The sequence below is a fragment of the Lygodium microphyllum genome, chromosome 24, assembly GCF_053477565.2.
Source record: "Lygodium microphyllum isolate KBCC chromosome 24, Lygodium_microphyllum_v1.1.10, whole genome shotgun sequence".
Classification (NCBI taxonomy): Eukaryota; Viridiplantae; Streptophyta; class Polypodiopsida; order Schizaeales; family Lygodiaceae; genus Lygodium; species Lygodium microphyllum.
The window spans coordinates 129,624,959-129,650,131 of NC_141158.1; the positions used below are offsets into that span (position 1 = coordinate 129,624,959).

Genomic DNA, 25,173 nt, shown 5'->3' on the forward strand with positions numbered 1-25,173 from the left:
TGGAAGATCCTATTCTAGATAATGGATGGAAATTATGGTGCCATGTGATTTGCACCAGGTACTTCTGCTGGGCAGAAGGGATATATAATTTCTCTTGTATGGGCAGGAGACAAAGATTAACTTGAAGATAAGTTAAGGAACTTGCTTGTCAAAAGGACTGCTTGCTCTGTATTCGTGTCTGTGCCATAAATTACGAAACGAACCCTGTTCCCTAAAAGGCCTAATTAAGAAAGTTGATTTGAAATGTCACACATAAATGTGATATAATCTAATTAGAAAACTAAAACTATCAAGGGAAGCGGGTGGGCAGAACCCCCGACGGGTTGGTACTATGACAGGGTGGTCCCAAAGAATTGGGAGACTTCTCACAAGGTTTTATAGGCGACCGACCCTTGGGAATTGTTAGGTTAGAACCCCGATTCATTTTGTTTTAGGGGACCGGAATGGAGCTATGACCTACGGATAGAGAGGTCGAGCGGCGCATCCCTCTCGTTTCCTATTCTCTTTAAACTAAGTGTGGTATGGGTCAGCTTAGGCTTGGGTATTTCTACGTAAAGTAGGATGTCCAAGATCCGACGCTAGAATGTTGTCAGAAGACCTTGACCACCACGAACCCAAATTCCATGTCAATCCTAGTGGGTTTGACCGCGAACGTTCCGTTGCGAGGCGGACACGGAAAACCCTAGGCAACAAACCCCGGAACATTCCTTGGGAGTGCCGAGCAACGACGGTTAGATTCGTTTCTTAATGGACCACTAAAACATGCTTGGACAGTCGATAGGTAGACACGTTACAATTGGTATCAGAGCGAAACTTAATAATATGGAATTGATTTATGTATGGTTCGTAGACATATCTTAAACAGAATAACCTAAATGGTGTGGCTTGATTGTCAGGCACCTTTTGCACCCACGAATGCGGATATACAAGAGAAGAAATTCCTTCTCAAGCAAATTAAGGCACCCGAGTTTTATGGAGAAGGGATAGACGTCGCAGCAAAGGCGGAGATATGGATTGAGTTGATGGATAATTATTTCTCTGCTTCAGGAACCGCTTTCTCTAATCAAGCAATGATAAGCAAACTGAAGTTAGTTGGCCAAGCTCGAATATGGTGGAAGCAATGGTGCAAAGATCAAGGAATTTTGGAAGCCGCTGTCACTTAGATTCAGCTGAAAGATGTTGTACGCAGACGATACCTTTCGCCAACCTACCAAACCTTAAGGATGAATGAAATCTTGAAGCTCAAGTAGCTGGAATTAACCTTGGAAGTCTACTATTCAAAGTTTGTAACCCTACTAAAATATGCACCACCTATGGATATTACGCAACAAGTATCCAAGTTTTGCGATGGCTTGAACACTCCTCTGAAGGACATGTCCAAGCAGACTGCCCTAACCTAAGTCCAGAAAATATGGAGCCTCCAAGGAAACAAAGCTACACAAGTGCAGTCTTCGAATATATAGAGGAATCAAATGAAGACGAAGACTTAGAACCCACTACACCTCTTCAGAAAGATTAGAAATCCTAGAAGTTTTATCGACATGTAATACAACTTATATTGGGAATAAATCCTACTCTTGTACCTACGGTTAATTACAATAATATGAGTTGCACTACTTGAGTCATTAAGAGTAGCATAGCGAATGCATGGTGGGTCCTAACCCATAGGCCTTAAACCCCATTAATGCTTGTCTTCCCTAGTTCTTCCGAGATGAGGACATCTATAGTTCTCTGAGGGGGAGAAGATGTAATATCGTCCCCCGCTCTAAAAAAGTAATCATCAAAAATAATTGAAATTTTTTTTCCCCTTCCCCCTGTCATCGCCGACAGGTGACGGGGAGGAAAGGACGAAGTTGATGATAACGTGGAGGATGACAGGGAGAAAGCAGGTGACGTGGATGACGAGGAAGTCGACGGAGAAGACAATAAAGAGGCTGATAATGACAATGACAATGATACTGATGGAGAGGGAGGCCAAGAGCCTACCACCCCTCCAAGCCACCTTAACCAATCTGCCATGCACCACAATGACAAGTGGTGGGTGGGGAAGACACCACCACCACCACTCTACTCCCTTTCCACGATCTCTTTTCTCCGCCTCCCAATAATAACCCCCTTCCCCGCTATAAAACCCCCCCCCCCCCCCATCATAAGCAAAAAGGAAGGACGGAATGCCTGGATGCTGCATAGGCAAAGAGGGTGATAAAGAGGGAGAGAGAGAGAGAGAGAGAGAGAAGGAAGAGAGATGAGAAGAGAGAGAAGAAGAAGAAGAAGAAAGAGGTGAGAAGAGAGAAGAAGAAGAGGGAGAGAGAGGGATAAGAAATATTCCAAGGTCCTTATCTTCCCCTCCTTAGAGGGTAATCACACGCAATGTTATTCTCTCCCCCTCGTTCTGCTTGGTTATCCACAGCATAAATTCCCCCCCCCCCCCCAATTGGCCCCACTATTCGAAAAAGGTGCAGCTAAAGCCTTGTGGGGATCGCATTTAAAGCGAAGAAGACCGGGAAATGGCCCCTAAGCAAAGAACGTCGAGTGTAGGCAAAAATCCCATAATCCGCAACAAAACCTTGAGCGACGACATCACCGCCAATCCAACTGCAATACCTGTCGTAACTATTGTATTTCCAAATTGATATATGCTTGCTTTGATTCCCGCACAAGATGCATTAGACCCGAACTAAACCACGTAAGAATAGTTCGTTCAAAAAGATAGACTTCATCTCGAGTATTCCAACGATTGAGTTCTCAAATGCATGTATTAGGAGAAGTTAGTTGCATTTAGATGCCACGCGATAAATTCATAAACAGCATATAAGGCTTCAGGCATAGTCGACTCCCCGTCCTCGCAATAGTAGCGCGTCTTCATCACTTTAAAGGTATATGCTGCAACTTGCACGCCTGATGGATTGCATGGCAAGCAACCTAGCCTAAAGAGAATCATTTTCGAAACTCTAGGCCTTTGCCCAAGCTTTTGCTGATAACACGATCTGATAACTTACGTTTGATAGATCGGAATCTTGATGATCTGCGTAGTAGTATAAGCAATGGTCATAAGGATTAAGACTAAGATGCCTTGAGGCCTGTCCAACAATGACTATGTTTATCAATCCTATTCGGGGTTGAGCTAGATGCAAACAACATCTCCAAGCCTCAAAGGCAAGTAGAAAGCTCAAGGGATTAGGAAAACCCGAGTCAAGGGAAAGATCGATGCTTTTGTACTTGTTGGAAAGAAAGTTGGATTATCGATCAATGTAAGTGACTAATAGAACTTATATCTTGTACAGTGGTTGAAACTGTAACATATACCTTAGCCGAAAGAAGGGTGTGTTAAGTAAATTTTACACAGAACCGCTCCTCATCGCAAGGGGAAAAGCAAATACGGGATGAAAAGGTTATCACAACTATTCCTGCAATGTTTGGAAAATGATACCATTGTTTTTGTTGATTGATCGAACAACGTCCTAAATGCTTCTGCATTAAATTGATTGTTGGGATGTGATTTGAATTATTATTCCAAGTGCTTGTTTTTTATGGTAAACGCATGGCAAGGGTCAATGATGACAAATTGTCATGGGGAATAAAGGAATGTTTTCTTAAAATATGATATTAGGCTGATTGCCTTGATAAGTTGATTGTGCTTGATTCTTAATTGGATTAATTAAGGAATGATATTTTGCACGGATGGATCATCTCCAAGGTCACATTGCGTTTCAACCTGAGAGGACACTGCTCCATTCACGAACCGAAGGTCGAGTGGTGAAAAGGCCAACCACGGAAGTTGTGTCTCACTCCTAGGTCGCTTGGGGTCACGTGGAGCTCTAGACACCTCTTGCTTAGTCCGGAACGGAGTTGAAGACTGACATGAGCTCAACATCTACGGCGTTGGAAGATCCTATTCTAGATAATGGATGGAAATTATGGTACCATGTGATTTGCACCAGGTACTAGGCAGAAAGGATATATAATTTCTCTTGTATGGGCAAGAGACGAAGATTAACTTGAAGATAAGTTAATGAACTTTCTTGTCAAAAGGACTGCTTGCTCTATATTTGTGTTTGTGCCATAAATTATGAAACGAACCCCGTTCCCTAAAAGGCCTAATTAAGGAAGCTGATTTGAAATGTCACACATAAATGTGATAGGATCTAATTAGAAAACTAAAGCTATCAAGGAAAGCGGGTGGGCAGAACCCTCGACGGGTCTGTCCTACGGCAAGGTGGTCTCAGAGAATTTGGAGGCTTCTCACAAGGTTTTACCGATGACTGCCGACCCTTAGGAATTGTTAGGTTAGAACCCCAATTCATACCGTTTTAGGGGACCGGAAATAGGACTATGTCCTATAGGTAGAGAGGTCAAGCAACATATACCTCTCATTTCCTATTCTCTTTTAACCAAATGCGGTATGGGTCAGCTTCGGCTTGGGTATCTCTGTGTAAAGTAGAATATCCAAGACCCGAACGCTAAAATACTGACAGGAGACCTTCACCAAGTATCCAGATTTCAGGTCGATCCTAGTGGGTTTGACCGCGAACGTTCCGTTGCGAGACGGACTCAGAAAACCCTAGACGATAAACCCCGAAACATTCAATGGGAGTGCCAGGCAGTGACTCTTAGATTCGTTTCTTGATGGACCGCTAAAACGTGCTTGGACAGCCGATAGGTGGACACATTACAAATGCATCCCAAAACTTCCTATGATATTGCTCCAAATTCTTATATTCCTTAGCATTCGACTTATTCCAAACTATCATGATGTCCACCTCAAAGGAATTGGGTCCAGCTCAGTTTAAACATAAGTTGCCTTCAAAATAAGTTGAATAATTGGTCCACCTCACTGAAATTGGAGTCGAAGTTCAAAATTTTACTGTAGCTCTGGTATATAGAGCCTGAATCAAGATCATTGTTCAGCATACTCAAGTTCTAGATCAATTTTCTACCAACTTAGAAAACTGGTTCTAGCTTCTTTACAATTGTGCATGGGTATTCTTCTAACTCAGTCATGATGAGCCTGAAGCCCGACTACTTGTTTATTAGAGGCTGCTCACACTTGAATAGTTGAGCTAGAAAAATGCCCAAGCTCAATATGAATGATTTAGAAGAATGCCCATACATAAAGTGTAAGTAGAACCCAGACTTAGGTCTGGCTAAATTAGAACTGATTTGGGGTGATTCCATCAGGCTTCTAGTTCTAGCTCAATTACACATAATTTTGCATGTCTTTTCCCATTTCCAACCTTGATCTCTTAATGCATGAATTAACAACCAAAAAAAGTGCTATTGAAAGAATGATGCTTGTAGTAAATATCAGAGAGGACCAAAAGACCAGAAGAGTATTATAAGTTTTGAAAAATGAAGACATGAGACAAAAAGTCGACCTGGCTGAACATTTTCTGAAAACAAAGCCACTTAATCTACACATACATCTTCCAATTCAATACATGTCTAGCTTGCATAATGACACAACGATAAGAGTTCTGGAAACTTGTACATAGACTGGCACACATCTTCCAATTCAATACATGTCTAGCTTGCATAATGACACAACGATAAGAGTTCTGGAAACTTGTACATAGACTGGCATACTCACCAAAATCACTGAACACCCTATCTAAAACATGAAACTGCCATACTGAGCATGAAGACCTCACCCAGAATGTATTGACAAGCTTGGATTGGTCGATATGACTTTCTAAACGCTAGAAGTGTTGCTTCAGCTGCTGCTCTGTCATGAGTTACCTGCATCACCTCCATCAAAATTGCTGATTTGCATTTGTCTTTGTGGACCACGGTTTTAATATGGTTGACATCAACTTTGTGAAATGGAGCTTTACAGTACAAAAGACGAGTAAATGGCTCAAACAAACAAACTATAACTGCAAACAAGAAACAGCAGCTTATTGATCAAAGATGTCATCCACTTTTCCTAGCTACCATCACAAACCAAGAAGAGTAATCCTGAGTGCTACAGCTTTTGTACATCTCTCTAATATCAGCCTCCAACAATTGGAAGGTTTACTAGAATTTTGTATACATCTCCAGTATGATCCTCCAATAGTCAGCTCTGCCTTGAATAGAAAAAGTCCTCCTGAGAAGACCCCTCCAGAACCCATATCCCTGAAGAAATCTGAAATACACTCTAAAAGGCTGAACCCTGACAAAACTTGCTGCAAAGAAAATTCCCAAAATTGCTCCAACAGGTCTAGAGCCTAGCTAGAAAAAAGGTGCTGGTGAAGAAATTCAGCTCACTTGCTGAAAACAATGCAAGAACAGGTGCTGCTTGTGAAAACAAAGGAATAGCTAAATCGCTCTTAGAGCCTTGTCTATGTCTTTTGCTTGATGAAAATGAAGCAAGAACAGCTCCTGCATGTGAAACAAAAGGAACTGCTGAAGCAATCCTAGAACCTAAGGGTCTATGACTTTCCCTTATACTAGGCAAACATGCTCTGACCAAAAACCCTCAATACCTTCCCAAAAACTATGCCAAGAGAAATGTCTTTGCAAGTCATGTGTATGACATTCCTCTCCCACGATTTCTTTCAAAAAGTCATTACAACACATAATTGTCTTTGCATCATCAAGAACCCCTCCTTCATGAAGAGGACACATAATACCTTGGGGAAAAGATTCCCAAACCTACTGAAATTCCTCATCTCAAATGCTCATGCTCTGTCGTAAAAATAAAATTTGCTCCTAGCCAATGTTTCCATATGATAAGAGCATGATTATAGCTTGCAAATCCTCCTCATAGATTTGCAATTCTTTTCGTTCTTCACTTTGAAAAGCCACAAAATAAACCTCCTAGTTCAAAAACGCACCCACATAATCACTCAAAGAATTGTTTTGACTTCCCCTAAAAATATAATTAAACTTGACCCCAAACCAACCGGACACTTCAACCCATTTATAGGCTTTGATTTCTTTTTCTATCAATTTGAACTTACAAATATTCTCGGTAAAGTCATACAATGGAACTGCAGTTGGAGAACTCACATTCACTACAATGATAAGCATATAACCAAGAAAGATACAAAAATCATGTACCAAGGTCGAGTAAGGCCACGCTACTACAATATTTGTCTTCCCCAGAAGAGATTGCATATCTGTGATGTGGTCAAAAAATTATGTCCATCGTCTTGTTGAAAGTAGCTGAAACACTAGAGCATTTGCAAGTCCACGATGCCTTATCCAATATCCAATGTAGTTCTGAAAATAATTTGGCTTTGGAGATACTTCAAAGCAATCATGATATGAAAGAACTCTTCAAGTCAATCTTGCTAGAAACCCAAGCTCCCTGAAGTTGTTTAATCAAGCATGTCATCAAATGTGAGTATTGAGAATGTGTTCTTAATTGTTGAGAGCACCTCCAAACTAAGTCAAGTTTCATTTATACAAGAACACTCCTAAACACTATAGTGGGAAGTGGAGCCATAGAACTCAAGTAATCCATTATCACAACCTCAATGAGCTGCTAACTTCATTTGTATCAAAATCACTCCTAAACAGTAAGGTGGAAAGTGGGGTCATACAACCACTCCTGGAGTAATCCATCATAACAATCTCAATGAGCTGCTAAACTACTTGTTCAATGCACATATTTCATAACTCATGGAATGGGCTTCTAGATAATTCAAAAAAAAACAACACTTTCCTTATGGGTTCCTTCTTGATCTTGAAATGGAAAAGAAGCTCAAAAACAAGGTGTTGTAATGAATTTACTGCTTTGTTGTCCTGTAAAACATTAGAGAGAGGAGGAAAATTTGAGAGATTTGATGATGAAGAAGAGGAGGATGGAGTTCGCTACGACCAACTTTGGACTATCTTCAACTGCTCCACATGGGATAACAGCAAGGAAAACTCGTGTAGAATGAGAGAAAATGAGCTTTTTTTATAGGAGAAAGGGGAGAGTTAGTGTAAAGAGCGAAAGTAAAGTATCACAAGACAAGTGTCTAGCTACATGTGTGACAAGTGTCATGATACTTGTTTCTTATTTATGGCCTTTCTTTTTAGGCTAAAACTATGAAGGCTAGAAATAACCAAATTTAATAAGCACTACTAAACTACAAATGTATTATTTTTAGAATGTCATCTCTACTTTTTAGGACTAGAATTTTTAGGCCAATCAAAGGCTTTTAAACTATAGTAAACCCCAATATAGTGTTAGCCTGCTCTTATTCAGTCTCAGTCTGTCATCTCCTGGTTGTGAGCTCCTGTCAGAGTCTGACAGGAGACAGAGGAGCTCTGTCAGTGTGTTTTTAGGCTGCTTTAGTCAGCATGCAGCCTTGGGCATTTTACAGCCCAAATCTGGGCTGTTTCTGGGCTGACTGCCCATTATTTTGGGCAGTCGGACCAGATCTGGCCATAGTCGGCCAAATCTGGCCAGGTCGGCCAGTTTGGCTGGTCGGCCAGTTTGCTGGCTGGGGGCTATTTATAGCAGCCCCCCCAGTCAGTCCAGCATTCACTCTCTGCAGGTACAGCACTGCTTCCTCCGTCTCCGTCTCCGGCATTGGTGCTGCCTCTGCTTCCAGTCTGTCCTGGTTCCCTCACTGACGCTCCGGGCTGCGTGCAGGGACTGTTCTGTCCATTCCAGTGTATTCAGCATTCATCTCAGTCAGTGCAGACTTTCTTCCTTCATTCTCTGCTTCCTCTCTCCTCTCCTCTGTGTTCGTGTTCTTCTTTCGCTGCGCACTCTCACATGGTATCATCGCCTGATTGAGAGCACGGAGGACGAGAGAAATACCTTTCTGCTGCTGCCCACAGTTCCACAACAGCCAGGCGATTGCTTCAGGCGGCTGCCAACAGGTCTATCCCAGCCAGGCGACTGCATCAGAAGGCTGTACAGCCTGCGTTTGCTGTACACAGGGGCTGCCACGTCATCCAGTGACGCAGCAACCCTGCGTTTGCTGCCAGGCGACCTCTTCTGCTGCAGGGCGACCTTCCTACAGCCTGCGTTTTGCTGCTCTGCAGATCGCTTCTACCCCAAGCTGCTCCTTTCCTGCAGGCGACCTCTGTCTGGGCTTGTTCCCGGTGCTGGTGGTCTCGATTCTGGTGTTCGACATCAGATCTATTTGCGTTTTGCAGATCCAGGTGTTTGTAGGCACTCTCTGCCTGCGTCTTGGTGGTTGGTGACCACATTGCTGGTCCTATTTCGTCAGCAACACAACTTTCTTTGGTATTTTGCAGATTGGAAGATGTCTTACCAGTTTTCAGGCTTTGAAGACTCAGAGGATGAGCTTCTTTCTCATCATTCCTCTGAGCGGAGGCGGGACTATCGTGAAGTTCGTCATCGGGAAGACCCTCCTCGCACTCGTCCTTCTTCAGTCCATGCATCTCAGAGGGTTCCATCTACTGCGAAGGTTTCTTCAGTGAAGACTGCATCAGATGTGCGGATGCCTTCCTTGATTCCCTCTATCCAGGTGCCGATTCTCCCTTCCTTTCCGAAGGAAGACAAGTTGGATGGTTCCAACTATTCCCTATGGTCATGCAAGCTGGCTTGCATCCTTGATACCTTTGATCTATGGGAGCTTGTTTCTTCGCCCATCGACCGACCCCCCGTGGCTTCGTCCGATGGCACCTCTATGGACCGTGCAGCCTTATGGGATAGGCTCAACTCTCGAGCCCGTTCCTTTCTTTTTATGAGTCTCCATGATTCTGTTCTTGTACATGTTCACAGGTTAAAGACCGCGGCGGAAGTATGGACAAAGCTTGCGTCTTTGTATCAGCACAAGACATTTGCCCACAAGATTTCCCTGGAGAAGAAGTTGCGGATGCTCAGTCTTGATGGTTCTTCTTCCCTGAAGGAGCACATCACGAAGATGGAGGATATGCGAGGCGAGCTAGCCTCTCTTGGTCGTCTGATATCGTCTGAGGATATGGCGATGATTCTGTTGACCCAGCTGCCATCACCCCGTTATGATGTCTTCTACACCAGCCTCATCACTTCGAGGACCCGTGAGACTCTCCTATGGAAGGAGCTTTCCCCGCTTGTCTTGGAGCATGACGAGCGACTCAAAGAGGTGGGAGCCAGTGGCTCCACCAAGGCATTTACGGCTGGCACAGGTGGTGGCAAGAAGAAGAAACCAAAGAAGGAGAAGGCCAAGGACAAGGAGGAGGAGGACAAGAAGGATACGAAGGAGAAGAAGCCCAAGTGTCCCCATTGTGGGAAGGGCACTCATCCCGAGGAGAAGTGTTGGCAGAAGTATCCCCATTTGAAGCCTAAGGAGAAGGATTCGAAGGCGGCCCCAGCCACAACAGAATCTGCGTTTGTGCATCTCTTTGTTGAGGAAGACACTGCCCTAGCTTCTACCACACAGGAGAAGCCTTGGCTCGTCGACAGTGGAGCATCTTCACATATGACCTTCCGTCAGGATTGGCTTCAGGATCTTCGTTCCAGAGGGGGTACAGTCACCATTGGTGACAATTCTACAGTTCCTGTTCATGGAGTGGGGACTTTACCTATGTTTTCTGACAGGCGGTCTTCCTCCGCCAAAGTTCTCTATGTGCCTGATTTGGGTTTTAACCTATTATCTGTGCATGGTCTTACTCAGTTAGGTACCCGAGTCATTTTTACTCAGGATGCAGTCACAGTGGAGGATGCTTCTACAGGTGATGCTCTTTGGACAGGTACACAAGAGGGTGGGCTTTATACGCTCATAGCCTTGGCTGCGCGGACTTCCCATGAGCTTGGGCTGCTCTGGCATGCTCGGTATGGTCATTTGAACCTCGATTCTCTTCGCCGGGCTTCTAGGAGGAAGATGGTGGAGGGACTTCCTGATTTCCCTCCTCTTCACACTCTGTGCCCTAGCTGCTTGAGGGGCAAGCAGCACCGGCAGCCTCACCCGCAGGTTGCTTCTAGGCGGGCTACTTCTCCGCTTGAGTTGGTTCATACCGACCTTTGCGGACCTATGGGCACGGCCTCCCTTGGAAAGGCCAAGTATTTGATGCTGATTGTGGACGACTTTAGTCGTTATGTGTGGCCTTATTTCTTGGAGTACAAGAGCGAGGCGTACTCCCGTTTCTGTGAGTGGCAGGTGTTTATGGAGACCCAAACAACTTCCAAGGTTCGTGGTGTTCGAGCTGATCACGGTGGAGAGTTTACTTCTCACCTTTTCTCTCAGTTTTACAGGGATCATGGTATTCGGGTGGAGTATTCCCATCCGAACATACCATCAGAGAATGGTGTGGTGGAGCGTACGAATCGGACCATGCTTGAGATGGCCCGATCTATGCTGGAGCATAGGAGTCTTCCTCATTTCCTTTGGGGTGAGGCGGTGGCTATAGCGCTGCATATACGCAACCGCTCTCCAACTTCGGCGTTACAGGACATGACTCCATATGAGGCTTTCTTTGGCAAGAAGCCTTCCGTGTCCCATTTTCGCATCTTTGGGTGCGATGCTTTTGTCCATGTGGACAAGAAGAAGAGGACGACGAAGTTCAACTCTAAATCGAGAAAGCTTATCTTCGTTGGTTATAGTACGACCACGAAGGGATATCGGCTCTACGACCCGACGACGCGGCAAGTTGAGGTGAGCAGGGATGTGATCTTTGATGAGGCTTCAACCTCTGAGGATCCGATTGATGGTTCTATTACAGATGTTTCTTCATCATCGACGGACACCCCCCCCCCCCCCACCCTCTCTCCCTTCCCTTCCTTCCAGGATCACCCTTAGCACCCCCCCTATTCCTCCTTCTTCGGCTTCTCTTTTCCCCTTAGTGGATGTGCCTTCGTCTTCTACGAGCTCTTCTACCGCCACTTCGGGATCTTCACGGGATATCCAGCCTTCTTCAGATGCGGAGGATCTACCTTCCCTCAGTGAGGGGGAGTCCCTCTCCGATTTGGGTGCTTTACAGGTTCCGGAGACCCCCCGGTCTCCCTCACAGCCGAAGGAGTCTTTCAGGATTCCTTTATGGTATCGCCGGCTCATGCAGGATTCAGGTGTTACTCACTTTCCTGCTTCTTCTACAGGTCCTCGTCGATCAGCACGTTTACAGGCCCAGCGGGACAGTTCACTATGTGTGAACTATGCTCTTATGTCACAGATTCTTCAGGATTCCGAGCCTTCCACTGTGGAGGAGGCTCTTGCACAGGATATTTGGAGACAGGCTATGCAGGCCGAGCTCGACTCCATTGAGCAAAACCATACGTGGGAGCTTGTACCGCGTCCCGCGAAACGGAAGGTGATTGGTGTGAAATGGGTCTTTAAGACCAAATATCTTGCAGATGGCTCCTTGGACAAGCATAAAGCTAGGCTTGTTGCCAAGGGTTTTGCTCAGCGTACAGGGTTGAATTACTTTGAGACTTTTGCTCCTACAGCTAGGATGTCCACCATCCGAGTGCTTTTGGCTCTTGCTGCTCACCACCGTTGGCCTGTCTATCAGATGGACGTCAAGTCTGCTTTTCTGAATGGCGTTCTTGAGGAGGAGATTTATGTTACACAGCCTCCTGGTTTTCTTGTGCAGGGGAAGGAGAATCATGTCTACAGACTGCGAAAGGCTCTTTATGGCCTAAAGCAGGCTCCTCGTGCTTGGTACCAGTGGATTGACCGCTTCTTTCTACAGAGTGGCTTTGCGCGCTCCGCTTATGATCCCAACCTCTACTTACGAGTTGTGGATTCTCTTTCGGTGTTCCTCATCTTGTATGTGGATGAGCTTATCATTACAGGGAGCGACACTCAGCAGGTGGAGCATACACGGTCCATTCTACAGCAGAAGTTTGACATGACGGATCTAGGGATCCTTCACTTCTTTCTAGGTCTGGAGATTTATCAGATGGCATAGGGCATTTTTATCTCGCAGCACAGGTACATCTCCGAGCTTCTTTCGGAGTTTGATATGGCTGAGTGTCGGCCTATCTCATGCCCTATGGACCCTGAGTCCAAGCTTTTGACAGCTGGAGTTCCTCTTACCGATCCCACCCGTTACAGGTGCCTTGTCGGCTCTCTTATCTAGCTGCTTCACACTCGGCCGGATATCTCCTTTGTGGTGGCTTTATTGTCTTCCTTTATGCAGACTCCTACCCAGGATCACTGGCAGGCGGCCTTTCGGGTTCTTCGCTATTTGCAGGGGACTCGATCCTTTGGGATCATGTATGGAGATGGGATTACCCTTTCTGGATGGAGTGATTCTGATTGGGCAGGTGATGTGGATTCGCGACGATCCACTACAGGTTATGCTTTCACCCTTGGCTCTGGTGCTGTCTCTTGGAGCAGCAAGAAGCAGCCTACTGTGGCACTTTCTTCTACAGAGGCTGAGTATCGGGCCCTATGTTCGACCACTATGGAGGCAGTTTGGCTCCGTCGCTTACTCACGGAGATTGGCTTTTCCCAAACCGGACCTACAGAGCTGCGCGTGGATAACCAGAGTGCTCTTGCTCTGGCCAAGAACCCGGTGTTTCATGCTCGTACGAAGCACATTGAGGTTCAGTATCACTATATTCGAGAGCGGATCGTGGATTCGGAGCTAGTGGTGGTCTATTGTCCTACGGCGGCCAATGCAGCTGATCTCTTTACGAAGCCGTTGCCTCAGGCTTCTTTGCTTCATCACATGCGGTTCTTGGGTCTTCAGACTCTCCCAGGAGTTGAGAGGGGGTGTTAGCCTGCTCTTATTCAGTCTCAGTCTGTCATCTCCTGGTTGTGAGCTCCTGTCAGAGTCTGACAAGAGACAGAGGAGCTCTGTCAGTGTGTTTTTAGGCTGCTTTAGTCAGCATGCAGCCTTGGGCATTTTACAGCCCAAATCTGGGCTGTTTCTGGGCTGACTGCCCATTATTTTGGGCAGTCGGACCAGATCTGGCCATAGTCAGCCAGATCTGGCTGGTCGGCCAAATCTGGCCAGGTCGGCCAGTTTGGCTGGTCGGCCAGTTTGCTGGCTGGGGGCTATTTATAGCAGCCCCCCCAGTCAGTCCAGCATTCACTCTCTGCAGGTACAGCACTGCTTCCTCCGTCTCCGTCTCCGGCATTGGTGCTGCCTCTGCTTCCAGTCTGTCCTGGTTCCCTCACTGACGCTCCGGGCTGCGTGCAGGGACTGTTCTGTCCATTCCAGTGTATTCAGCATTCATCTCAGTCAATGCAGACTTTCTTCCTTCATTCTCTGCTTCCTCTCTCCTCTCCTCTGTGTTCGTGTCATAGTGACAGGAAACGGCCGGAACGGCCCCCCGGCACGCAGAATCGCCATCCCCGGCATGTTTCCGGCTCGGACCGCGTTTCCCAAAAACGGAACGTTCCCTGTCACGTTTCAGACAGGGAACGCAGCAGGGAACTCCCTGCTGCGTTCCCTGTCTGAAACGTGACAGGGAACGCCACGTGGCAAGTGCCTGCGCCTAGTTTTTGCCCGCGCCCGCGTTGTTCCGTCTGCTCCCGCCTGCATTCCGTCTGCTCCCGCCTGCGTCCCGCCTACTCCTGCCTGCACCCGCCTGGCCCATTTCTCCTGCAGCCTGCTCCCGCCTCAGCCTGGCCCAGTTCTCCTGCCCTAGGCCCAGCCACCTTCTTCCTTCTCTTCCCTCTCTTCCTTCTTCTTCTTTCTCTTCTTTCTCCTCCCACCTCCAACCTCTTCCTTCTCTTCCTTCTTTTTCTTTCTCTTCTTATTCTTTCTTCTCTTCCTTCTCTTCTTCCTTCTAACTTCTCTTCACTTCTCCCTTCTCTTCTTCCTTCTTCCATGAACCTTCTTCTTCTTCTCCCTTCTCTCCCTTTCCCTTCTCTCTCGACTCTTGAGTGAGTCTTGACTCTTGAGCCTTCTCCCTTATCTCGAGCCTTCAATAATCCATTTTCAGCCTTCAAATTTTCCTTCTCTCGACTCTTTAACCTAAGGCCTTCAATTTTCAGCCTGAAATCATAAATGGCTTCATCTTCCCGCCCCGCTCGTCGGGTTGGTGGTCGAGGAAGAAGGTCTGATGATTGGTCATGGTGGGAAGAAGTAAATGCTGACCGCCCTTTGAGTGGTGGAGGATCTCGACCATGGACTTGCAAGCTTTGCCCATACAAGCGAACTAGTGGAGCAAACAAGGTAATCCATTGAGCCGAGCATTTGTATTTCAAATTTTTATTGATTTTAATTTTTCAAAGTTACTTAAATATTAGAATATGGACTACCAATTGCCACTTGTTCCATTTTAAATTTTAATATTTATGCATAATCAGGTCCGAGCTCATCTCCTACATGAGCCAAATTCAGAGGTGCAGTTTTGTCCAAATGTGACCTTGGAGAAGCAAAGGGAGCTTCGTGACCGTGTAGCAGGTCAACAAGCTTATCTTGCATCTAGACCACGACGTGTTGCAGTTGACCCTGCAACTTTTGTGACACCATCCCCATCAGATGCATCTAGAGCAGGGTCAGTATCAGGAAGTGCTACCTCCACACCTACTACAGGCATTGCATCGGCCATGGCATCAACAACGCCACATGTTGCACGTAGACAAAGCACACTTGATGCTAGTTGGGATCCCAAGAAGAAGGAAGAGGTGGATACATCAGTGGCACGCTTTTTTTATCATGACCACATTCAGTTTCGTGCAGCCAGGTCAGAGTATTTTAAATTGATGTGCAAGAAGATTGGTGAGTATGGCCCTTCGTATGTACCTCCATCATCAGAGACCTTACGCACCACTTTGCTCGACAAGGAAAAGCGCCTTGTTGAGCAAGCAGCAGTGACTAGAAAGAGCATGTGGGCTAAAAATGGAGTTTCCTTGATTGCTGATGGTTGGAGTGATACACGCAAGCGATCCATTCATGGTATGGTTGCTTATTCTCGTGGGGAAATGTATTTTATATCTTCACATGATGCATCGGGGACAGGAAAGTCAGCAGATGTACTTGCAGCAGAGTGGGTTACAGGTGTTGAGCTTATTGGCCCAGAGCATGTTGTGGGATTTGTTGCAGATGGAGAGCCTGCAAATAGGGCAGCAGGTGCTATTATTCAGGGATATTATCCACATATCACAGTTTCATATTGTATGGCTCATTGCTTGAACAACCTACTAAAGGATATTGGTAACCTGTCATGGATTGCACCTGTCATAGAGCAAGGAGCTCAAATGGTTAGCTTTGTTTTGAACCACCAATTTCTTCGCCATCACTTTTCTTTGCGGTCGAAGAAGACACTTTTAAAATACTCTGATACCAGATTTGCCTTTAACTTCTTGATGCTAGGCAGGTTAAGAGAATGCAGTGGTGCCTTGAGGCAGTTATTTCTTAGTGATGAGTTTACCTCATCAACATTGGCAGATACTCCTACAGGTATCTTATGCTTGGAGAAAGCAAATAACTCCACTTTTTGGGATGATGTAAAGCTGATAGATGCTATGGTATCACCCATTGTACATTTATTGAGGGTTATGGATGCTATGCAACCTTGCATTGGCAAGGTATATGAGGCTATGGACAGGTTGAATGAAAAGTTGCAAGAGTTGGCACCAAATGATGAGGCGTATGAGGAAATACACCATTTAGTTGTGACGAGGTGGAACTCCTATAGCTCACCCATGCATGCAGCTGCATTTGGTGTGGATCCTGAGTTCCAAGGCAAGGGTCAAGAGAATGACAGTGAGGTTATGGATGCATGGAGACTTATATTGTCTCGTCTAGTGCCTGATCATGGCACTAGACGAAAGATCAGAGATCAGCTTTCATGTTATAGGACCTTTCGGGGTTCTTTTGGTTGTGGGGATGCACAGGAGGATCGCTGTAAGATTGGGGCAGCTTTGTGGTGGGAGGACTATGGTTCGGATGGTCCTGAGTTGCAGCAACTAGCCATCCGTATTTTGAGTCAATCAGTTAGCTCCTCTTGTTTGGAGCAATTGTGGAGTACCTACGCTCACATTGCTTTAAAGAAGAGGAACCGTCTTGGTGTGGAGAGGGCAAACGATCTAGTATTCGTTAGTGCTAATTTGAGGATGTTATGTAATAGTATGACAACAAAGCCTGATCCATTCACAAAGTGGGAGATGCAGCAAGAAGAGGAGACACATGCTGATGTTGAGGAAGATGCAGCAATTCATGGTACACATGATGATAAGGCTGGCACTTCAGGAGTGGCTAGAGCAGCCTCAGAGCCCCATCATGATCTTTGATTTAGCTTACTTATCACGAGTCTCATGATACATGACACATTTACATTATATATGATATTATGATCATTGATGACACTGTGACACTTGGGTTGTTGACAGTTGTGCCATGTCGATATTATACTTGTACTTGAGTCTTGCAGTCTTGCAGTTGCCCTTTGGGCTATTTTGGCATGCGGCATGCCGCATTTTGCTTTAGTCTAGAGATTAGACTTTATATTTGCAGTCTTTTTTGGGGCAATGAGCATGTTCTTTCAAAGATTAAACTTCAATTTCATATTTGTAATCTTTTAAGTTTTTTGGCAATGGTACCATAGGCATGTTCTTTTAGCTAAGACTTTTAAGTTTAGTTCATTGTTCATTGTTTTATCATTTATGATTTTTGGCATATGTATTATGGATTTTATTATTTATAATTGAATAGCTTACCTCTTGAGCCTTGTAAGTTGCAATTCAATTTCTAATGAGTAGTTTTAGAATAATGCATGATATCTTAAAGTTAAAACTTAAAACTTAAAATGATTTGTCCTTGTGGATTATATACCTTGGTTTTAAGTTTTAACACTCCAAACTCCCAGAGTCCACATGGATTATCAGTGAAATATTAATTTTTTTTCATGAATTTTGATTTTTTAAATGCCGTTCCCGTTCCCACGTCCCCGTTCCCTAGGTTTGGCGTTCCCATCTCCGTCCCCGTTCCCGTTCCCCGTTCCCGTTCCCCGTTTCATGTTTCTATGGTTCGTGTTCTTCTTTCGCTGCGCACTCTCACATATAGATATCATATGAAAGCTCTTTCCAAATACAATGCAAGAGAAGTATTGGATTCCTTTTATGAGTTTTCCCTACAACGATATGCACATTCTAGTCTTTCTACCTACATATGCACATTGGATAAATTTTTCAAAATCATGCCATCTTGTTGATTGAAACTATCTATTCTAGTGGATCCAACCCACACTTCAATACATTAATCATTTTTGGGTGCGAGTCAAATCATGATATACTCAAGTTCTCGTCATCCATGCTAAACTAGGTCATATAGGTGAAGGTGTGTACTATCTTTTTGGGTGCGAGTCAAATCATGATATGCTCAAGTTCTCGCCATCCATGCTAAACTAGGTCATATAGGTGAAGGTGTGTACTGTCACGAGGACATGTATTTTTAAAACCTCCCTTAGCATGTGGATTAATTTTTAATCACATGGTTAAGTAAATGTTGCACATGTGAGGTGTAACTGGAATTAGAGTAAATTTACAAGCCTGGGACCCGAGGAAATCACAGGATGTCAAAGGTAAATGTTGCTATAAGTTATGCCACACATGTACTTGGTGGTATCTAGTGCCAGTTGTTGACCTAGGTCATTCATTTGGCCATAAGTGTCAGTTAGTGACACTAGAGAAGTGGTGTTTAATAATACCTAATGCCAATTTGATGATCAAAGATGGCGCAGAGGCATTCGCTAATGAAAGTTGCCTAGCCAATTTAATTAGTGACCAATCTGATTATTTTTCACGGCACCAAAATAATTTTTAGATTAATTTTCAGTATTTAAAGACTGAAAATTAATACTTAATTATGGATAATGCTAAAAAAATCATTTGGGAAGGCTACCACTTATCAAAAATGCCCATGCAAGACTGAAAAACGTCTTTAGAGATTGGAGAGAGGCATTTTTACTATATTTAGCCTGCAAGAGACAGGAAGGAGATGCTGTTGGTCTAATTTGCAGCCATTGGAGGACCTTCTAAGGTAGCCAAGGGCAAGAGAAGACCAATCAACAGCAGGTAACAGCATCTACAAGCTATTAAGACAAGGCAACAACAATAAGTGATTGATATTCTTCAATTCTTTGTATCTACAAGCTATTGAGACATGGCAACAGCAGTAAATGACTGATTTTCTTTAGTTCTTCGCAAAGAAAGTCTGAATTTTCTCCCCTCAACATTCTCTCTCATCTCCCAGTCTTTCTACAGCCTTGCTCCAAAGAATACAGCATTGAGATCACCAAAGGCTGAGATATTTCAGGTTTCTCTATTGTAATCCCTAATTTGTAGCAGGAATTAGGGTTTAGCAGTAGCCTCAAGAAGCATGCCAAAAACTGAAAGCTCCAAGACATGGATTCAACAAGGCTGAAGCTATTTTTAGCCTATTCAAGTGGAGGGACTAGGAAATCATTAAATTTGGGGCATTTTCCATCTCCATCAAAGCAGGTGAAGGCCAATTGATTGCCTGAATTAAGGGGCAAATCAAATTGAAGACTTGCTAGTCATTTTCGAGAGCAAGGGGATTTGGAATATTGAAAGGGATTGGAATAATCCCATTGTACATCAACTTCTTCTTCAATTAAGTTAAATAAATACCAAAAGGGGGGCTAGTTTTGGGGCCAACAGGGTGTCCAATGTCCAAGATTTTATAGTAAAGTGTACTTTCCAGCTTTGTGAATTTGTTAATTGCTGTAAATAATGCTTAGTCAGGTTATTTACAACCCTATCCGAGGAGGAAGGCTTGTTTCAGTGTACTATCTTTCTTTTAATCATCTCTGTAGATCCACTGTAACTTGGAATCAGCTTAAATACACTATTCTAGCTATCTATTACTTACAAAGAAAACAAATTCTATAGATAGTTGATTATGTAAATTAATACAAAGAATATTAAAAAAAATTCTATTGTGTTGTGACATATACCCCATGGCCAAGTGTGGAAAGACTTTGAAGCTATAGGTTAGTGGAGTATTCATTTGAATTTAGGTAAGACTAAGAGAAGTTTATTATATATTTATGTGAGATCACACACTATCAAAGAGGACCAATTCCATCATTGTACAAAAGCCATTTATATGCGAATTAGACTATGCTCATATGATACAATGGGCCTCCAAACCTTTGTGTCTCTGGTGGACCAAGGATGAGGTGAGCTGAAAGAGGAATCAAAGGCATCAATGATAGCTCCAAGAGCGTGTTGTACCTTGAAAGAATCTTGAAACACAGCAGGCAGTCACTATGATGATCAGCTCCCTAACAACGCAAATCAGTGTGTGGATGTACCTATCTAGATCAAGCTGATGGCAGAGCAGGGCAGCCTGCTGACTGCAAGAACGCAGGTGCAGCTGTCCAAAAATAACACCAAGCTGCAAAACAAGGGCTGGCTGAGTTTGAGACAGCTGCTGGAGGTGAACAGAGGCTGCACAGCACCTGGCAGCAAAAAAGGCAGCCAGACCTAATGTCGACAGGCAGTCAAAACACCAGGGCAGGGAGGCAAACTGCAACATGTAAAAATGTGCTAAGAAGGTGATCAGCAACTCCGAGAAGTGCCCAAACAGGCAGACTACAGCTGCAATGAGGTCACACAGAAGTAAGAAATCTGAAATCAGCAAGGGCATCAGTCCAAGGTTCTCCACTGACTGAGGTATCTGCCAGAAGGAGTGTAGACAGCAGCAGGAATAAGACAGGCAGGTGGGCACCAGCTGATGAATGACTGAGGATGATGGATGCACTCATTAGGCTTCTATTATAGAGGATTGGGGGTGCATTTGACCTACTCCTAAAAGAAGACATTTGATTTAATTTATTCAGCATTTTGTGCTTTTGGAGCTGGTTTAATGAGACTTGATTATGGGTTTAATGAAACCCTAATTTTAGTAGCTTAACACAAGTAGGAGAGCCATCCGCCTGATGAATGTGAAGAAGACAGACTTGTTTGTAATGGCAAGAGAGATATTCTAGCATTTCTCCTTGGAATGTGAGGTCCTCCCATAGTGGAAAGCTCTTACAATTGTCCTCTTTATCAAACTCAAGTGTCTGACGATGACTCTAATTTGATTTCCTTTCCCTTTCTTCTTTTGTTATTTCTCAAATGTGCCAACATGAAAACATGGCTGATGGTACCTAGTCAACCGAAACATCTCCTTGCAATGGGCATCTAGCTCCAAAATCATCGGTACTAACTCCTAGGTGATGGTATCCCTTACATGATGCGAGAAGGCTAACATAGAAAACATCGTACTTGGGTGAGGGGAGATATAACAAGAGTGTCACAGCCATGTCCTTGGACTGGACAGTCTTCCCAAGGGCCACATCTCAAGGGTCATCTAATGAGCAAATGTCTTGACCTAGTAAAGAGAGGAACTCCATGTCAAGACTTCACTGTAATGTGATGGCTTCATAGAGTGGCCATGGGGTAAATTGGATAAAGGATACTGCCAGCAGCACCTATGAGCTGTTTTAAACCACGCTTGATGTGAAGCATATAGTAAATATGATGCATGGCACTCTATACTCCTGATCATCCAGCTCCAATGCCCTGCATGCTACCACTTCGATAATCTGTATGATTGTTTGAGATAATGTGCACGATGATCTAGGAACAGTCCGGTGCGATGGAAACAAAACTACTGCACTGCAGTTAAGAAAGCTCTCCTATGTGGACCGTTGCGCCTGGATCGTTGTCTGAAAACGATAAACACGACTATCATTTTAAGAAGCACAAAATGAGAAGCCGGAAAAGGATGTACTTGGAGAGCTGCACATGCTTGCTCGACCACGGCCATGGCGGCCTGCAGGTTGCTTATATCTCCTGCGGCCTGCATGTCCGCTTGTTCCTCCACCATAAGGTCGATGGAAAAGGGTGGGGACGGGGAATTGCAGGCTACCGATGATACCTCGCAGCCTGATCGGCTCTCCGGCTTTCTTCCTCACATTTTAGTCTATTTCGCTTGTATAGTTCCTTCAGGCCTCTCTATTTCCCCGAGGGCCCACCACGCTTCATGACCTTGCTAGCGTCCGTTTTCCGTGTGCAACATTAGAGCGTCTTCACACGATGCGTTTCTTGCAGGCACGACCGTTAAATGGGACCTTTCTCCCACCTTCACGTTATAAGTTTGTAGACGCATTTGGGAGATGTGGTCTTGAGGATTCTTTGTGTGAACTTTTGCTTGATAGGCAAAAGTTTCGTGATACTCTCATCGATTTCAACAACCTCACCACTTGTTACAGGTCAAAACCGTCTATTTAATGGTTGTTGGTCCCTTTTCATAACAATTCCACCCACACCTAACCAACTAATCACAACCCTCTACATCTCCCATTGTCCAACAACCTCTGCCATTGGCCCATGTCTTTCAATATCCGCCTATTGCGCCTTGCATGCCTCATCATCTCTCACTATACGCCTTGTTGTGCCTCTTTAACATCCATCAACGGCCCCTTTGTCTGCCTGTTACGCCTGTAACATCTCCCATTGCTCGCCTACTAGCGAGAGGTGTCAACAAGCAAAAGGTAGCAGGTTGACGCAAAAGGCATCAAGGTGGCTATAGGCTTTAGGAATTGGGAGGATGAGGAAGCACATCATGCAAGGAGAGACATTGTGAAGCTTGAGGAGACCCACACTTTTAAAACACCCCAAGTGAAGCGAAGCATCCAATGCATCATGACTCAAGGTACATGCTACTCCCGGTTGATGGGCTAGAAGGTGGTTGACAAAACTGTGCAATGAGAAGCTTCATCGCAATTCTCATGTTCCTATTTTAAAATTGACTATATGTTTTCAACCCCTTTTTGTAACGCACCACATGAAGGCCCTCTTATATCTAGCATGCAAGTATTGTGTAATTGGGCTAAGGGTAGTTACCCACACCCACGCTCAAAACAATGTGAGAATATATTTACATGCTAAATGGCACCCAAACCATCAAAAAGTAAAGCTTGGCCTAGTGGTTTAAATACTACAATGAATGTTGATTAGTGAGGGTTCTATTCATATCAAGTGCACAATAATTTTTAATTGAAAATGTCTTTACTTTTAGCACCTTTGGATTTAGATGTTTATATCGGGAAGGGGGAGATTGCCTGCCCAAAAATGTCCAATCTTCGCAATATGCACGACTTATATCATTACGATACGTGATTGATAAACTCTTTTTTCCCTTCAAAAATGTCCATCCATGGTGGTGTGTAACCGGCCTAATGGGTCCCATGAAGTCTATATCCCAATTTTTAAAAGGTTGACAAGCAATCATCGGTGTGAGTTCCATTTTATGCTTTCGATTAGGTAACTCTATCCTTTGGCACTCATTAGAGTGCTTAATAAATCTAGTTGTATTCATAATGTGAGAGTGGGCCACCACAATTGGGATTGAAGCATTTTCCTTGTGGTATTCGTGTCGAAGTAAAAAATATTTTGGTAGTGGATACCAAAATCTTTAACTCAATTTTCTAGAGGGATTTTTGAAGTAACGTTTTATAACTATAATTTTTATCCAAGGTGTTAAATTTTTTCCTTTAAGTTATGTAGACCTTTTTCTAGATTTTTGTGATTCATTTTCCATTAAACCTCGATTTTTCATGAATATTAGATACGCACTCTTAGAAGTCAAAAGCAAGCTTGTGTGGGATAACTTGGCCATACTTTGCTACACCTAATTTTTTAAAAAAATTCCAAATAACAATCAAATAGCGATCTACTTCATGCAACAATGCTAAGGAGGCATGTAGATTAGACTAACAAGTTAATGAATTCAGGCAGAGCCCAAGAGTGAATTTCTGACAAGGCCCAAGCACGAAGAGGGCAAGCTTTGCAACCACTAAGAAAGATACATGTTGTGCTGCTACACAAAGAGCATGAGTGAGTTTTGGGGTGGCAACATAAGAAGCTACATTGGCATCACAAAGGGGCATTGAGGAGCTTTTGGCACATAATGCTCCATTACAATAAGAAAATGCTAAGCTTCGAAGTTTAGTAGATGATTTAACAATGCAAATAGCATAATTACCAAGTTGCACACTTGGTTCTAATCCATTGGTTAGTGGGCAATGCCACTAATAACTCATTTGATCGATTCAATTTATGGGGAAATTTTTTTAATTAAAATTTGTGAGTAGATAAGGTATGTCAAGTGAATTTCATTGAGCTTAACAATAAAACTTTAATTTTTTAAATATTGATGTTGTAAAATTCCTATCGAATACTACTTCTAGAACACATGGTTTAGAGGCTCAACACAAGAGAAAGTTGATTACTTTGCATAGAAATGTACATCAACTAGAGCTAAAGCTCTTGTTCTCCCACTTCTATTTTTCATCAGGCCTTGCATGCTTAGATAGGTGAGTTGATTAATAATTATCCCTAACTACCTTGGGGGGTTAGTTAGTAAGGGTAGTTAGGAAAACAAGTTACATGGATGCGTCACTAATCCAACCTCCCTTTCCATAACAACCATTTGGAATCTCATGTGGCATGCAAAAGGTGGAACCTGCCACACCTCCCCTTAGAACACAGCAATGAGCTAACATGTTGCACATCATCATTACATGGAATGGACACTTCATTGGAAATGCCATGTGCAAAGATTCACGTTGTCGACATGGAGAATTATTGTTTGCATCAAATTGGTAGCCTGAATCTTTATGCATATTAACTTGGAAGTACTTTGTGGTGTCCCAAGATATTACGGAAGCTCCTTTGACTACTAATTCTTCATCTGTGATTTTGACATGTTGCTCAATTCTAAGAGTAACCACATCCAAAATTTTGTCATCCATGAATTGTATGCTATAAGGCATATGAAAAATCCTTACAATATGAGGTTCACATCCTTGTGCATCAGGAAGTTGGAAATTTAGTTGTACCATTGTTGTGTAGTGTGCCATGGGACTTGTCTCCATTCAACACAGCCCTCATCAATTTGCTACTGTTTCCAGCTAGGTGATTGCTGCTATCCGTCATCCAATTGTCGTACAGCTTGCCATGTCAGCATACTGCTGTGTTTGCAAGCCTCAGTTGCCGCCTTGCATATTTTTTTTTTCTCAACGTGTCGCTGTTGTTTTCTCTCTCCTACACTGCTATCCACATTTGTTGGTGTTTGACACTTGGAGGCTGCCTTGCTATGATTCGGGATCTGTTCGAAGTACGACAGACTCTCTAGCTCATTACCCCTACCCTATCCTTGAGATATAGGAGTTCGAGGTACAATATTTATTCACTAAAGTGTGTTTGGTGCATGAGCACTGTATATTCAATAGTCGTATGATTTTATTCATTCTATGTGTTCATTGTCTTTGAGTTACCCTAACCCTAACTGTGTTTCTATCAGTCTTTGCTTTGTCATACGGTGTTATTTGTG

General features: G+C 43.9%; 2 protein-coding genes across 6 annotated transcripts in view; one reads left to right on the top strand and one right to left on the bottom strand.

Annotated features, from left to right (window-relative positions):
- Positions 1-21,806, bottom strand: part of LOC148015638 (exportin-4 protein) — a 171,894-nt gene extending 150,088 nt beyond the window's left edge. The window contains exons 1-2 of one of the 5 annotated variants that reach the window (XR_015688297.1): positions 21,568-21,804; positions 5,649-5,736 (exon numbers count right to left, since the gene is read on the bottom strand). Coding sequence is in view for 3 of the 5 variants with exons in the window: in XM_087664915.1 (XP_087521041.1) it covers positions 5,649-5,736; positions 21,568-21,663 (184 nt within the window). In the remaining 2 variants the exon portion in view is untranslated. Of the gene's footprint in view, positions 1-5,648; positions 5,737-21,567 lie in introns of all 5 variants that reach the window. The other 4 variants (XM_087664915.1, XM_087664917.1, XM_087664916.1 and 1 more) reach the window with 4 other exon arrangements.
- LOC148015639 (uncharacterized) lies at positions 14,741-17,057 on the top strand. The gene has a single exon (XM_087666049.1). The coding sequence runs from the start codon at positions 15,117-15,119 to the stop codon at positions 17,055-17,057; it is 1,941 nt and encodes a 646-aa protein (XP_087522175.1). The 5' UTR covers positions 14,741-15,116.
- Positions 21,807-25,173: the final 3,367 nt, after the last annotated feature.